Here is a 16,981-nt window from a genome sequence, read left to right as displayed (position 1 = left end):
TGACCGAGGACCTCTGAGAGTCCAGTGATTTGGAAGGTACAGAGATGAAGCGCAGTAGCCAAAACATGCTAAGGAAGAAGCTTCTGATGTAAGCTGGTGACGTACCCACTCACATGGCAGAGAGCTCACTCAGGACTAGCATAGTGTGCCAGGAACACAGTAGGGTCTCAGAAAGCACTTCATGAATAAAGGAAGTTGTACCTGGGTGACTCTCTCATGCCTCAGTTTCTTTAGCTGTAAAATAAGAATGAGTCTGATGTTCTCTGATTATATGAGAAGCAAAAATCACTATTATCAGGAACCAGTCAGCCAATGAAGTAAATAACAATTAGTATAAACATGGCCACCAAAAAAGAAATCTCAGTTGTCAAGACACTTACAGAAGTAATCTCTAGTTTCTTTGGATATGCCTAAGTAGTGTTCATTAGACCTCTTATTTAGTACTATTGTATGCAAGACTCCTTACAGAAAGTCAGGGGACCATCCAACTCACCACCTATGGTTGTTGAAAGGAACAAGCAATGCAAGTGATTGCAAAGCACTTGCCTAAAATCCAAGGAATTATACAATAATAATAGTAGTCATCTGTCACTAGAAAAAAGTATTTCCATCTTGGTAGGTTGCAAGTAATACATTTTCTCTCTACTCAAGTTTCTCTTTGCTCTCTGAAGAACGCATTGCCCATTGCATTTACAATTTCCTAGCCTGCTTCATGCTTTAAGTTGGAACCTGGCCTGCTCACATGAGCTAACACCTTTCACCTTGAGAATAATACCAGGTGATCTTTAACACAGGACTTGGAAATATATGGTTTGGACTGTGAGCTGGAATGTCAGCACTGCAGCAATTCAGGGAAAGAATCCTCACACCTCATTTCTTCATTCAAATGAATTCAACAAATAGTTCTTAAGTGCATAGTCAGAGCCAGGCGATGTGTTACAAATACGATACTCTTAGAAGGCCACACAGACATGGAAACCAATCACTGTAATAGAGGTAATAAAAGTTTTATTGACGATCTGCAGAAAGGATCTCAGTAATACTGGATGGAATTGCCAGCTCTGTCTTGGGAGGAGGCTGCAGCAGGTAACTTGGTTGGTGTAGTTGCTGATAACTGAGTCCCTCCAAGCTAAACAGAAAGGAACTTAATGTGGGGAGTTAGATTCCCAGGTGGCTCAGCGGTAAAGATTCTGCCTGCAATACAGGAGCTGCAGGAGATGCCAGTCGATCCCTGGGTCAGGAAGATCCTCCTGGGGAAGGAAATGGCAACCCACTCCAGTTTTCTTGCTTGGAGAATCCCATGGACCAAGGGGCCTGTTGGGCCATAGTCCATGGGGTCACAAAGAGTCTGGCGTGACTGAAGAGACTAAGCGCAGCACACGCAGCACAGTTGTTTGCCAATGTGTTGGAAGGGCTAGAGAATGCTTCAGGCAGGGCTTCCAGGAATAAATCTCAGAATGTTACAGAACTGGCCCACGGAAGGAGTTGCTACCCAGAAAGTCAGGGCCTTACAAGCCTTACCCCATCTGTGGGCAACAGAGTTACGCTGCCTCAGCTGTGATCCTTCCTAAAACAGTGGATGTCTCTCACATGGCCTCTTGACCCAGGAAGGTGGAGACCAGACACCCCTCCGGTAAAACCAAATGCCTCTGGTACTATGCTTGCCCACAGAAGCACTCCTGGGCCTCAGTTCCGTCTTCCAGAGTGTTCAGTGGAGGCTGGGTCACATGTGGTGCCCAAGCTGGGAGGAAATCTGGAAAAGGTGGTCTCTAGGTTTCATGCCTCTGACCTGCAGTAAGTCTTGCTCCAAGAGGGCGAGATGTATATGAAGGAGCCAGCCTTTAGTGTCTGCCTTCAGGTCTTCATGGAGAAAGAGTCAGTTGGTCTGGGATCTGAAGGAGGACCAAGGGGCCACAGGTCAGAGGGCGTTTTGAGCAGCGGAGGATCTGCTTGCTGCATTTACTGCGTAATGCTGTGGTGCAAAGGTGTTAAATGCACCCCTGGCTCAAATAAATGAAAGTAATTTGAAACAACACTAGCACAAGATGTAAAATTAGGAGTAATGAGACTTGAGAGAGAGGCACAGTGGACTGATTTTGGAGGGCTTTGGACTTCAGACTTGAAGCCATAAGTATTAGCCACAGAAGGGCTTTGAGGAGTGAGGGGGTGTGTGTGTGAGAGAAAGAGAGAGAGAGAATGGAGGCAAGGATTCATGTGTATATGTGTGTGAGAGAGAGAAAGAGAGAGAATGAAGGCAAGGATTCATTTTCCTTGACTGCTGGGCAGCTATGTGTGTTATATATATAGCAGTATTCTAGTAAACATATAACTATGTTTTATGTACTGGTGTGCTGGTCCTGTTTAACAACTGACTCTCCAGAAGGGAAAAAGTCCTGATTTGTAGGGTATGCTAATTCCTGTGTTGTGAATGCTTCGAACATGACCTATTTCAAGCTACCAATGTGACATCACTGAACGTGGAGTTGGGAAGAAATGCAGACAGTTAGCTCCTGGGAGCTAGTTCAAACGGGCTCCATAACTCCTATGTTTGGCCTGTAAGTTGATTCTTAAAACAACCCCATAAGATGTATAGTAGTTTCGTTTCACAAATGGTAAAACTGAGGCCTAGAGAGAGAAGCATTTTATGCAAGGTTATGTAGCTAATTAGTGGTTGAACCTAATTTTAGGAGTAGAAGGGGACAACAGAGGATGAGATGGCTGGATGGCATCACCGACTCGATGGACATGAGTTTGAGCAAGCTCTGGGATTTGGTGATGGACAGGGAGGCCTCATGTGCTGCAGTCCATACGTCGCAAAGAGTCAGACACGACTGAGTGACTGAACTGACTGACTGTGTGCAAAGCCAGTGTTCTTTCAACAAGACAATGCTGCCTCCAGACTAATTTGGTCAGCTCTCTGTTTCAAAAAAGTTCCTGTGGGAGTGCAGGGCAGAGGTTGATATCACAGTGTGAGAGAGTAGACAATGTTTAAGTGAATCAGTGTCTATGTGTTCCAATAAAATTTTATTTACAAAGGTGGTAGGGTCTGTATAGAACAGAGGTAGGTCAGAAAGAAGCTAAATAAGAGGCAGAGATCACATAGAAGGCTGCCGAGGGGAGCAGCTGAGAAGTGATGGCGCTGAATGAAGGCCATGGCAGCATGTTAGGAAGAATGGATGTATTTGACAGAAGTCGAGGGTGGAATTGCTGGCCTTCCATCTCATCAGATGGGGATGGTTATGGGCAAGGAGCAGAGTTATATATGGTGAGTCAAGGATTATTTCTGGATTTTTTGGTTTTTAACTATGAATATGGTGGTGCACTTGGTCAGCACAGAGTCATGAGAAGCGGTTTTCTTTGGAGAAAGCTTGTTTTCAGTTTGGACAAGTTGAGTGCAAAGGGCCTTTGGAAAGCCCAAGGAGGGATGTCCAGTAGGAAAGTGGAAATGCTTGTACTCAGGAGACAGATCAGAGCTGGAGATTGTGAGCAAATCAGTCTAGGATGGTAGCTGAAAGGCTGTGGATGAACTTGAAGAGGGAGTGTGAAGAGGGCTGGGAATAAGCCAGTAAAGTTGCTTGGGAAACATACGGATGGTCTCAAGGAAAACCAGCTCAGAATCCTGTTTCTTTAGACAGGGTGAGAGTGATCCTGGCATGAGAGAGGGGGTCAACTGTGTCGGATGCATTTGTGAATTCTGTGATGTGCTGCCCAAATCCCACTTCAGGAATGAAAGGCCATTCCCCAGCTACTGTGAATATGGCCCAAAGATGACCCCTCAGTTCTGTTCTTTTGGGGATTGCCTCACCTGAGGAAAACTGCCTGGTTCTGGGTCTCCTCTTCTTTCAGGGGTAGCCCACACCCCTGACAGAGATGGTGGGATAAATGCCCCTCTCCCGTGTCCACACTTGGGACAACTCTATGGGGCCACTGAAGCTTCAGATTTCCTTGTGGAGTTGGCTGAGCCCAAACTGGAAGGGCACACAGCTCAGCTTCTCCCTCTCTGCTCCATCCTATCTTCTTTCCCTGCCTTCTGTAGGTACTGAATCCAAGTGCTCTTCCAAATAAACACATTGCTTGCTCGTTCCCATCTCAGCATCTGCTTTGGGGGAGCCCAGCATGTGGTTAGCCAGGTGGCTCAGTGGTGAAGAATCCACCTGCAATGCAGGAGACGTGGGTTCTGTCTCTGGGTTGGGAAGATCCCCTGGAGAAGAAAATGGCAACCCTCTCCAGTTTCCTTGTCTGGAAAATCCCATGGATAGAGCAGCCATGGGGTTGCAAAGAGTCGACACTACTTATCGACTGAAAAACAGCACACGACAGACACTAGTTCCCTGTGTCCTTGGCCCTATGACGTTGCTATTCTAGGGTGGGCAGGACCAGACCTACCCATTCATTCATCAAATCTTAACACAAGTCAGTGGTGGGTGAAAACCAGGACTCTCTTACTGACTGAATAAAGCTTTATTTTAATGCAAAATAAACAAGAAAAATTTATATATTCATATATAACAATATCCAAAATGTTTCTGTGGTACAAATGGGATCATCCAAAAAAGACTGTAAAGAATTCATTCTCCACCCTCAATCATATGCCAAAATATGATTTCACATAATTTATCTTCAGAACTTATGAACAGACTTGGTATCATATAAGCAAAGGAAAACACTAGAAAAAGTGACTGTATAAACAGCAGGTTTTGTTTGTATGTTCCCAGTAGTAAACAGCACTGCAGTCAGCATAGATGGAACGTAACACTTCTGAAAAAGCTGAGTCAGGAGACAGTCTCGGTGGTTAGCTCACTCTCCATTCTGCGCTGTAGTGAAGCCCACCTTCAAAAGTCAGGCTGTGTGAGATTCTAGTACTATTTAAGGACACGAGGGAGAAAGAGTTCCCCTTAGAAGCTGAGCTGCATATGAGATTCTAGGCTTATTTTAGATACCTCACTTTCATTCTCTTTTTTATCAGAAAGGTGACTTTGTAGGGATATCTTATGGAGACTTCTCTTTCTGGTCTCATTGTGGCATCATTTCCACTTAAGTCGGTGTGAACTGGGAGTACAGAGAAATACCATCGTGGGCTGTTTCTGACTCCCAACACCCTCCTGCCTAATTGCACTAGATCTGAGATATATTTTGCTCATGGACTCGGAAAGCAGCAGGATGTCTACCCAATTTAGCACCAATGTGAAGGCTGTTGATTGTAAATTTCAGAGTTTAATGCTGATGGGAATTTTATAGACACACCTTGCTGTCCACACTGAACTCTCCAGCTCTGTCTGTCCCCCTGAAATGCTAAGATGCTCCTCCAAAGAAAAGGAAGGGACATACCAACCCTATGCATGGCAACTCTAAAACTCATCAGGTGGATTTCCTTCAGAAAATAGATTTCATTCAAGAAGTTCATAAATCTTCGGAAGGAATAATGAACCATGTTTTAATTTTGTTATTGGCGGCAAAAATCAAGCTATGGTGAAGTCTTGAATCTCCTTTTATCAGTTCGTGTGCACAGAGTTTCCTCCTCGGGGTGACGGTGCTGTTAATTATAAGATCTTTGCTCTGTACTATACTGTGAAGTCAACACATACAGATCTAAAAACCTAATAAGGAGCTTCACAGTAAATTTCCCCCCACTTTTTGTTGATTTGAGAAAATACTCCTGACTCTGGACTTTCCTTTCATCCAGTGACGTGATATTGTGGGGAAGCAATATTATACCAAGAGTGATACTGACACAGCCCAAGGCCATGAAGGGTTAGTGAGATGCTGTGTTTCTTCTCTCCCTTGTAGAGGACTGAGTTTGCCTGCATCTAAACGCATTCTGTGGTCTGCTCTCTCGCATCTCTCTACTCCTGCAAAAAGGGACAGAAAAAGAGCTCCTTAAAATATCTAGTGACTTGGGGTCAACACATCACTTCAAGCTCTGGATGACCTAGTGGTCAGATCAGGAGCCAGGCAGGTGTACATTGGTGGGTTTTCAGGTCACCAAGCTCTCAGTGCCACCTTTTCCTGGGGGGCTATTTGCATTCTGAGACTGAGTTTGTCCAAGGCCAAAAATAAATCAGGAACTACTTCCTGCTACTAGGAGCCCACTGATTATATCCTGGTCTTCGAAATACTCTAAACAACCTGTTCTTCTAAATACTGGGAAAGAGTTCCATAACCTCTGGGTGGTGACAATTGGGTTGGATCACAGGCATTTATAAAGCTTACATTCAAGCTGTTCTTTATTGTTACTCGATTTGATGAAGACTGTAATACACACAATGTTGGCTTCTTCTGGGTAAGGTCAAATAGGTCATGTGTTATACTTCAAGCAAGAAAAGAAAACTGCTATAATCTTTTCCCATTACTTTTAATAGTACATTCACATCCTTGGCTGCCCCTCAGAATTAGCAATTGCTTTACTGCCTGTGTATACAACACAAAAGGGCTTCCCACGTGGCTCAGCGGTAAAGAATCCACCTGCCACTGCAGGAGAGGCCAGTTCGATCCCTGGGTCAGGAAGATGCCCTGGAGGAAGAAATGGCAACTTCACTCCAATATTCTTGCCTGGAAAAGTCCGTGGACAGAGGAGCCTGGTGGGCTACAGTCCATAGGGTGGCAAAGTAGGACACGACTGAGCACACACACACTCAAAACCATGCTTGGAGCAGCTTTCCTTGAGCCTTAGTGCAGGAGATACCATGCTCACAAGCTGGCAATGTGGTGAAAATATGGGCATTCTTTCTACTGGGGCTGCTCTGAGTGTCTCACCTTCCATCACTGCCCCTTAGGGGAACTTGGCCTTAATCCAGAAGGAAACCTCTGACTTGGCTATATCCAGTAGTCTACAGAAATTTGGTTAAACTATGGAACATCCTGAAGAGCTGGCTTTTATTCAAAATACATCATACTTCTCTCATCTCACCATTGTCTTCTTGAAGGTTTATTTAGCTCAAGGGAAGGCAGCTTGCAGCTTGTTGGCAGGGAAACCCTATGGCTCACCTACACTCCACCTTGAGGTGAGAAGGGCCCAGTCCTCAACCTCAGAACAAATTGCAAAGAATCTAAAGGTGCCTGGCTTAAAAGAGATGACAGAGGGCCAAAGACAACTCAACAACCTATTCTCAAGAGGGCCGTAAGTAAACTGTAGTTTAGAAAATGATACCTCTTTAAGTTCAGTAAATAACACTAGTTAAGTCTAAACCCAGCAGTTGCATCATTCTTGGTAACAGAACTATATTTTAAAATTTTAAAAAAATACTAAACTGGGCAGGATAGATACTCTATGTATTCAATAACATCAATACTATAATTTATGAAATCCTAGCAGTCAGAGGTATTCTAATCTCAGACAGAATATGTCTGAACTAACTCAAGGCATTTTTGGGGGGAGGGAATGAAGAAGGAATGTAAAAAGGCTTAGAGGACTGCAAGGGTCACTGAGCAATTTGAGTTGCTGCTCCCATGCTTTGCTGTTTCTCATCTTCTCTTGTGTTCTCATTTGGATCAGGGTTTAGAGGTTCTAATCTATGTTGAAATAAGTAGAATATATGTGCAAAGCTCTAAAGAAATTGTGATGGATTTTGGAGGGTGGGGTTTTAGCTTTTCAAAGCCATAAGACCTTTTTCCAACTGGAGACCTTGGCCTTGGTCTTGCTGTGACTCGTGTTAATGAAATATAGCAGATGTAGAATGATTTAGTTTTATGCTCCTTCTCCCTTCCCTTCTGTTTTGTTTGTTGTTTTCCTTTTTATTCTCTTCATCAAACTTTCCAGAAAGTATTTTTATTTTCCATTCTCCATACTGGTAATCACACACCTTCATACACATGCACACACACACACATACGCACACACTACTACTGCTTCCTTATCATTCCCAAAGAGCACCGTCAGCCCTTTCCTGACCCTGGGTGCACATGGTGCTGGTTGGCACTGAGTCTAGAATTGGCATCTCCAGAGCACTGCTTCCTGGGTGACCTAACCAGAGGGCCCTCTCTTTCCTGAGTACATCTCAGCTCTCAAGTGGGAGTCTTAAAGTAAAGGCCCCAGTTACAATAATGACAAGCAGGAGATCTGGGGATGAGTCTGAAGCCAGATATCTCTATGCTATCTTGCCTGGGATGTGGGAGAAAGGAAGGTGAGGACCACGGGAATTTTAGCCTTTTAACTTGATTGCCTTGATCCTAGGCATAGAGTTCTTCCGGAAGCTCTGACTAGCTTTGTGAATTCTCCCAGGACACTAATACTGCATTCACATCTTTTATATAAAACTCGAGGAAACATGAAATGCTTATACCAAGTGAGTGGTACTGAGAACCTGAGAAATTCTACAAATAAATGCAGCCTTCCTCTGGGTACAAAACATTTCAAGGAGCTCACTCTTCATGTTTGTTGTTGTTTTCTCAATGCAAAGACTACTCTCTTAGGATGCCCATATTTGCAGCTACTCTTCACTCTTCATAGACTTAACAACTTAAGGAGGTGGCTGAAGCTTAGCCTCTGAATGGATGATGTCCCAGACAGAGACTGGCCCCTCTCCCCGCCATGATGCCAATGCTATGCATGTCTGTGTTCCAGAGAGGTGGCCATGCTGTAGATCTCCACTGCTCTCTGCCTGTTCAGTTGCCACTCTCAGTGAACTGAACAATTCTAAACGTATTTCAAATATCAGGCAGTTTTGTTTTTATGACCCTATCCTTCCTCTTCCTTCTGATTTCCCTCCCCAAACTCCTACTCCATTCTTTCTGATTAGTGGTCAAGTGCTGCAGCTTCAGTGAGAAAAATCTAATCTGTACCACAGAGAATTCTCGATAGGAAGAAGGCCTTAAGGTGTAGGAAGAACAAAGGTGATGTTGGATGTCTTCCGTCCTGGGCTGGGCTGAGCTTGGTGGTGTTGAGCTACACGGCTGCAGTCATGGGGTTCTTCTGCCTAGGATCCTGGGTTCGGTAGGGGTACTGATCTGGGCTGCTCCCTCGGGGCCCTGGTCTGCCCATTTCTGGGTAGGCTGGTACTCTGTGGTGCTGAGGAGGGGAAGGCGGGACATCTTGTCGGAAAGGTCCTTTGTGCTGGGGGGCTGGCGGGGGTGGGTAGTACTGGGGATACCGGAGATCTGTGACTCTCAGATCTGGGGGGCGAGGATAGCTTCCTTTGGGTGGATGCACAGGATGAGCCCCTGGGTAATAGGGAAGCTCCCTTTCCTTGTAGAGCCCTCGAGATGCAGCTGTCAGGTAGTCTACAGGATCTGCTGGTCCTCCCCTGGAAAGAGAAGACAAGACACACATCAGTGACCACTAGCTGGCTGCCCAGCTGATGACCACAGCCCTCAGCGTCCCGTGTAGTCTGGTGTACCCACAGACTGGATCTGGCCAATGGGATGTGAATAGCCATGATGCATACCCTTAAAAGGAAGAAAGAGACCCTCTTCTCTTCCCTCCTTTCTGTTGTCTGCTAAGAGTGGCCATAATAAAGATCATAAGGAGAAAGCCACATGCTGAGGAAGGCAGAAGAAGAAGAAGGAAAGAGCCTGGTTCCTCTACACCATGAAGCCACCGTGTCAGTTAGGCGCCTAAGAGAGAAATATTCTTCTATCTTGTTGATATGTTGGCCTTTATTATAGTAACCAAGCGAGTTCCCTAAACAAGGCTGAGTTTGGCTCTGTTAATACTAGAATTGTTCACCCCGTTCCTTCTCCACCTTCCTGAATCCTGACATGGTGGTAGAAATGCACATGTTATCTGGAGTCATAAACTTCCCAGGGAGTGAACTCACTTCTCTCCTGGTCTGTGGGCTATTCTTTACACAGGCCACAGTCTTGGTCTAACTCTGGTTGGCTTCTGTGACACATCTGTGTAGATTAGTATGCCCTCTTTCCACAGTTCCTGGAGGAAGTCCCAACCTAGAGTCTGGAGTTATCCACCTATAACTTATATGAAGCCATTCTACTGCAAAGTCAGGAAGTACCACCCAGCTGGTAGCAGATTGGGAAAAGTCAAACCAGCTGTTAAGTTGCACTGTGTCAGGAGTAGGCACACAGAAAGGTCCAGGGCAAGAATAAACACTAACATAAAGCGACCCTGTCTGGATCTCTCTGCTAAGACAACAAGCATCTTCTGATCCATTTGCCATAACAGAAGCAATACGTCTCTAAACAATGTACAGATGACTGCATCTTATCTAGCCTGGGGTTAAACAGATGAGTTCTGTTTGCAGCTCTTAAAATCCCATAAACCTTCTGTGCACATATTCCCTAACATCATGCCCAAATCCTCCCCACTTTCTACCATTCCTCTTTTTATTATTTCTTTTTCAAGGAAAGAGCAACAGTAACAATTAATGGAAAGCTCTCCAATGTTAGAGTACAACCTGGTAGGACACTTGAAAGAAATGACAGGGCTGTAAGAATACGGTGTCTGTGGTTAATCAAGCACTGTCAATGAGGGTCACAATCACCCTGTAATCTGCAGAGTTTGATGGGAAAACAGCTCTGTAAATTCCCCAATCAATGATGGTTTGACAAGCTCTAAGCTTGAGTCCATGTGGAAAGCAGCACGTGAACACATTCATAAGGATGAACAATAGAATTTTTCTCTACTTTTTTATGTCTTAATTTGGCTATGTATAATAATGAAAGTTAGATCCTTGAGCCTGGGTTAATTTAGTTAGAGTTTTCAGGTAAAAAAATTAAATTGTTTGTGTATAAGTTATAGCATCAACTGTTATTATTCAGTGCAGTTTGCTTTGCTCTATTTTAAATTGCCCATGACAAATAGAGCACAAATGTGTAATCTGTCACCCCAGCACTGGGAAATAAAGGATGGGGATTTCATCTTCTCTTTCCTTTAGAATGTTATTATTTTTTTTTAATTTATAAAACTTCCAGCATTCATTATATCTTTTATTGTACAATATTTTAAGCTTCCCCCCTCTCCCATCATGCTCATTTCTACTTCCTTTTGGTTCATGTTAGAGATTTTCAAAACACTTAAAAAAAAAAAACCCAAAAAGCCCCCCTAACTTGTGTTTTCTCTCAGAATCTACTGATGATATTTCTCTGCATGAAGTGAAACATGTGGTTTTTCTGCACTCATTTTAAGCCCTTGGGATAAATCACTGACATTTGCAACACACAAACATTATCTGCCTTAAAACGAACATACAATCAATGCTCCCTCCGGACCCTCTTAGCATGAATGTTTCCTGTTTAAAATTGAAAGAGAGAAAGGAGGAATTCCAGGCCTTGGACTTTTAGGGTCCTGTTCTCTCCCTGGAGATTTCTCTCTTTTAAAACAGAATATTATAAAAGACAGGCAGGCATTGTTTTTTTTTTTTTTTTTTGGTGGAGAGACTAGCCAGATCAAGCGGTGACAGAGCAGAAGCCACCCTGATAGCCACAGCCACCGCACAGGCTGCGTGCACACGGTCAAGCCTCTTCTCCCACGCCTCGCCCTGCCACTTGGTCACCTTGCACGGCCAGGGGAATCTGGGGGCAGAATTCAAGACAGTTTTGCGGACTCACATTGCTTCCTCTGAGGGGAGATTTTACATCTGGGAATTTGCTTACATGTGGCAGAAACCAAGTGAGGTAGCTGTTCTTTGTCAAGAAATGAAATCATGGAAATTGTCTTTTTCTGTAGAACTCATCAAAGCAGTTATCCTTTCTAATTTTTCAGAGAGAAGACAAACAATGAGCTGGCCTATAAAAACACTCTTTAAGGTTCAAAGATTGCTGGAAGGATTTTTCTTTCTTCGGTGGTGGGGGAGTGGGTTGCTGTTGTTTATAAAAACTCTTTGCTCAAAATTGAGGATTGGCTTTTACTAGAACTTCTCAGTGATTGCAAATATTGTGTGTGCACACACACATATTTAAAACAAAAGTTTTTAGGGAGATAAGATGGCAGAGTAGAAGGATGTGAGCTCACCTGGTCTTATGAAGATACCAAAATCACAACTAACTTGCAGAATAACCATCGATAAAAAAAAAATCACTGGAACTGGCCAGAAAAGATATCCTACATCCAAAGAAAAAGAAGAAGATACAACAAGATGGTAGGAGGCATGTAATCATGATAAAATCAAGGCCCATACCTGGTAGGTAGGCAACCCACAAACTGGAAATTAATTATATTGCAGAAATTCTCCCAAGGAGTTTTGAGCCCCACATCAGGCTCACCAGCTGGCAGGTCTAGCAATGGGAGGAAAAGCCCCCAGAGAATCTGGCTCTGAAGACCAGTGGGGTTTGATCACAGGAATTCCATAAGACTAGGGAGAAGGCAATGGCACCCCACTCCAGTACTTTTGCCTGGAAAATCCCATGGATGGAGGAGCCTGGTAGGCTGCAGTCTATGGGGTCACTAAGAGTCGGATACGACTGAGTGACTTCCCTTTCACTTTTCACTTTCACACATTGGAGAAGGAAATGGCAACCCACTCCAGTGTTCTTGTCTGGAGAATCCCAGGGACGGCAGAGCCTGGTGGGCTGCTGTCTATGGGGTCACACAGAGTCAGGCATGACTGAAGCGACTTAGCAGCAGCAGTAGCAGTAGCAGGGGAAGCAAGACTCCACTTTTGGTGTAGACATGGTCTCATGCACACCAGGACACAGGAAAAAAAAAAAAAGGAAAACAACAACACATGGAGGCAAAACAATATGCTACTAACCAACCAGTGAATCACTGGAGAAATCAAGATGGAAATAAAAAAATACATATAGACAGATGAAAACATGACAATCTAAAACCTATGGGTTTTAGCAATACCATTGTACCCGAGGAGACAGGAAAAATCTCAAATAAAGAATACCTAAAGCAATTAGAGAAAGAAGAGCAAACAAAATCCAAAGTTAGCAGAAGGAAAAATATAAAGATCAGAGCAGAAAGAAATGAAATAGAGACAAAGAAAATAATAGCAAAGATAAATGGAACTAAAAGTTGGCTCTTTTGAAAGGTAAACAAAATTGATAAATCTTAAGCCAGACTCACTAGGAAGAAAAGAGAGAGGGCTCAAATCAATAAAATTAGAAATGAAAAAGAAATAATGGACACCACTGAAACACAAAGAATCATACGACAACTGGAAACAACTATATGCCAATAAAATGGACAACCTAGAAGAAACGGACAAATTCTTAGGTACAATCTCCCAAAACTGAACTAGGAAGAAATAGAAAATATGAACAGACCAATTGTAAGTACTGAAATCGAAATTGTGATTAAAAAATTCCAAACAAATTAAAGTCCAGGACCAGATGGATTCACAGGTGAAGTCTATCAAACATTTAGAGAAGAGTTAATACTTAATATTTCTGAAACTATTCCAAAAAATTACAGAGGGAGGAATACTCCTAAACTCATTCTGAGTCTACCATCACCCTGATACAAAAAGCAGGCAAAGATAATATGCACATGGACACACACACACACACAATTATAGGCCAATATCACTGATGAACATAGATAGAAAAATCCTCAACAAAATATTAGCAAACCAAATTCAATAGTACATTAAGATGATTATACACCATGATCAATAGGGATTTATCGCAGGGATGCAAGGATTTTTCAGTATCCACAAATCAGTGTGATACACCATACTAAAAAATTGAAGAATAAATACCATATGATCATCTCAAAGGAAGCAGAAAAATCTTTTGACAAAATTCAATATCCATTTACAATAAAAACTCTCCAGAAAGTGGCCAAGAGGGGACATACCTCAACATAATGAGGGCTGTGCATGACAAACCTGTAGCCTTTGTGTGAATCACAACAAACTGTGGAAAATTCTTAAAGAGATAGGAATACCAGATCACCTTACATTTCTCCTAAGAAACCTGTATGTGGGTCAAGAAGCAACACAGACCCAGACATGGAACAACTGACTGGTTCAAAATTGGGAAAGGAGTACCACAAGGCTGTATATTGTTACCCTCTTTATTTAACTTATGTGCAGAGTACATCATGTGAAATGCCAAGCTGGATGAATCATAAGTTGGAATCAAAACTGCTGAGAGAAAATATCAACAACCTCAGATATGCATATGACACCACCTTGATGGCAGAAAGTGAAGAGTAACTAAAGAGCCTCTTGATGAATGTGAAAGAGGAGAATGAAAAAGCTAGCTTCAAACCAGTCAATCCTAAAGGAAATCAACCCTGAATATTCACTGGAAGGACTGATGCTGAAGCTCCAATGCTGTGGCTATCTGATGTGAAGAGCTGACTCATTGGAAAAAGCCCTGATTCTGGGAAATACTGAGGGTGGGAGTTGAACAGGGTGGCAGAGGATGAGATGGTTAGATAGCATCATTGCCTCAGTGGACATGAATCTGAGCAAACTTTGGATAGTGAAGGACAAGGAAGGCTGGCATGCTGCAGTCCATGGGGTTGAAAAGAGTTGGACACAACTTAGTGACTGAACAACAACAACATAACCAGCATCATCGTCAATGGTGAAAAGCTGAAAGCCTTCCCTCCAAGATCATAAAGAAGACAAGAATGTCCACTCACCACTTTTATTTAACATAGTTTTGGAAGTCCTAGCCCTGACAATCAGAGGAAAAAAAGGAATAAAAGGAATCCAAACTGGGCAAGAAGTAAAACTGTTACTGTTTGCAAGCGACATGATATTATACATAGAAAATCTTAAAGATGGTACCAGAAGACTCCTAGAGCTCATCAATGAATTCAGTAAAATTGCAGGATATAAAATTAATAAACAGAAATCTAAAGCATTCCTATACACTAACAAGGAAAGATAAGAAAGAGAAGTTAAAGAAACAATCCCATTCATAATCACATCAAAAAGAATAAAACATCTAGGAATAAACCTACCTAAGGAAGCAAAAGACTTGAACTCTGAAAACTACAAGACGCTGATGAAAGAGATCAAAGATGACACAATCTGATAAAAAAGCTATGCCATACACTTGGACTGAAAGAATCAATATTATCAAAGTGACTACAATATCCATAGAAATTTATAGATTCAATGCAATCCCTATAAAATTACCAATGGCATTTTTCAGAGAAGTAGAACAAAGAATTTTACACTTTGTATGGAAGCTTTGGCCTTGGAGTGCAAAATGAAGCAGGGAAAAGGCTAACAGAGTTTTGCCAAAAGAACACAGTGCTTATAGTAAGCACCTTCTTCCAACAACACAAGAGATGACTCTATACATGAACATCACCAAAAGGTCAACACTGAAATCAGACTGATTATATTCTTTGCAACTGAAGATGGAAATGCTCTATAAAGTCAGCAAAAAGAAGACCTGGAGCTGACTGTGGCTCTGATCATGAGCTCCTTATTGCAAAATTCAGGCTTAAATTGAAGAAAGGGGGGAAAATCACTAGACCATTCAGTATGACCTAAATAAAAGCCTTTATGATTATACAGTGGAGGTGATGAATAGACTCAAGGGATAAGATCTGGTAGGTAAAGTGCCTGAAGAACTGTGGACAGAAGTTTGTAACATTGTACAGGAGGTGGTGACCAAAATCATCCCAAAGAAAAAGAAATGCAAAAAGGCAAAATGGCTATCTAAGAAGGTCTTACAAATAGCTGAGAAAAGCAGTGAAAGGCAAAGGAGAAAGGGAAAGATATAGCCAACTGAATGCAGAGTTTCAGAGAATAGCAAGGAGAGAGAAGAACGCCTTCTTACGTGAACAATGCAAAGAAATAGAGGAAAACAATAGAATGGGAAAGACTAGAGATCTCAAGAAAATTGGAGCTACCAAGGGAATATTTCATGCAAAGATGGGCACAAACAAGGACAGAAACAGCAAGGACCTAACAGAAGCAGAGAGATTAAGAAGAGGGGGCAAGAATAGAAGAACTATACAAAAACAATCTTAATGATCCAGATAACCACAGTGGTATAGTCACTCACTTAGAGCCAGACATCCTGGAGTGTTAATTCAAGTAGACCTTAGGAAGCATTATTATGAACAAAGCTAGTGGAAGTGATGGAATTCCAGCTGAGCTATTTCAAAAGATGATGCTGTTAAAACGGTGCACTCAATATGCCAGCAAATTTAGAAAACTCAGCAGTGGCCACAGGACTGGAAAAGGTCAGTTTTCATCCCAATCCCAAAGAAAGACAATGCAAAGAATGTTTAAACTACCATTCATCTGCATTCATTTCACACACTAGCAAGTTAATGCTCAAAATCCTTCAAGCTAGGTTTCAACAGTATGTTAACGGATAACTTCCAGTTGTACAAGCTGGATTTAGAAGAAGCAGAGAAACCAGAGACCAAATTGCCAACATTTATTAGATCATCGAAAAAGCAAGGGTAACTTATATGCAGAGTACGTCATAAGAAATGCTGGACTGGATGAAGCACAAGCTAGAATCAAGACTGCCAGGAGAAATAGCAATAACCTCAGATTTGCAGATGATACCACCCTTATGGCAGAAAGTGAAGAAGAACTAAAGAGCCTCTTGATGAAAGTAAAAGAGGAGAATGAAAATGTTGACTTATAACCCAAAATTCAGAAAACTAAGGTCATGGCATCTGGTCCCGTCACTTCATGGCAAACAGATGGGGAAACAGTGGAAATAGTGACAGACTTAATGTTTTGGGGCTCCAAAATCACTGCAGATGGTGACTGCAGCCATGAAATTAAAAGATGCTTGCTCCTTGGAAGAAAAGCTATGACCAACCTAGACAGCATATTAAAAAGCAGAGACATTACTTTGCCAACAAAGGTCTGTCTAGTCAAGGCTATGGTTTTTCCAGTGGTCATGTATGGATGTGAGAGTTGGACTATAAAGAAAGCTGAGCACTGAAGAATTGATGCTTTTGAACTGTGGTGTTGGAGAAGACTCTTGAGAGTCCCTTGGACTGCAAGGAGATCCAACCAGTCCATCCTAAAGGAAATCAGTCTTGAATATTCATTGAAAGGACTGATGCTGAAGCTGAAACTCCAATACTTTGGCCACCTCATGAGAAGAACTGACTCATTGGAAAAAACCCTGATGCTGGGAAAGATTGAAG

At 42.5% G+C, this 16,981-nt stretch overlaps 1 protein-coding gene across 2 annotated transcripts in view; it reads right to left on the bottom strand.

Annotated features, from left to right (window-relative positions):
- Nucleotides 1–4,442: 4,442 nt before the first annotated feature.
- PARD3B (par-3 family cell polarity regulator beta) overlaps nt 4,443–16,981 on the bottom strand; it is a 1,088,076-nt gene continuing 1,075,537 nt past the window's right edge. For both annotated transcript variants that reach the window (XM_010861024.1, XM_010861023.1), the window contains one exon: nt 4,443–9,239. In XM_010861024.1, the coding sequence (XP_010859326.1) occupies nt 8,882–9,239 (358 nt within the window). In that variant the 3' untranslated portion in view covers nt 4,443–8,881. The remainder of the gene's footprint in view (nt 9,240–16,981) is intronic.

Source organism: Bison bison, unplaced genomic scaffold (genome assembly GCF_000754665.1).
Source record: "Bison bison bison isolate TAMUID 2011002044 unplaced genomic scaffold, Bison_UMD1.0 scf7180017864471, whole genome shotgun sequence".
NCBI lineage: Eukaryota > Metazoa > Chordata > Mammalia > Artiodactyla > Bovidae > Bison > Bison bison.
Note: the sequence above shows the minus strand (reverse complement) of the source record. Positions and strands in the feature narration are given on the sequence as shown.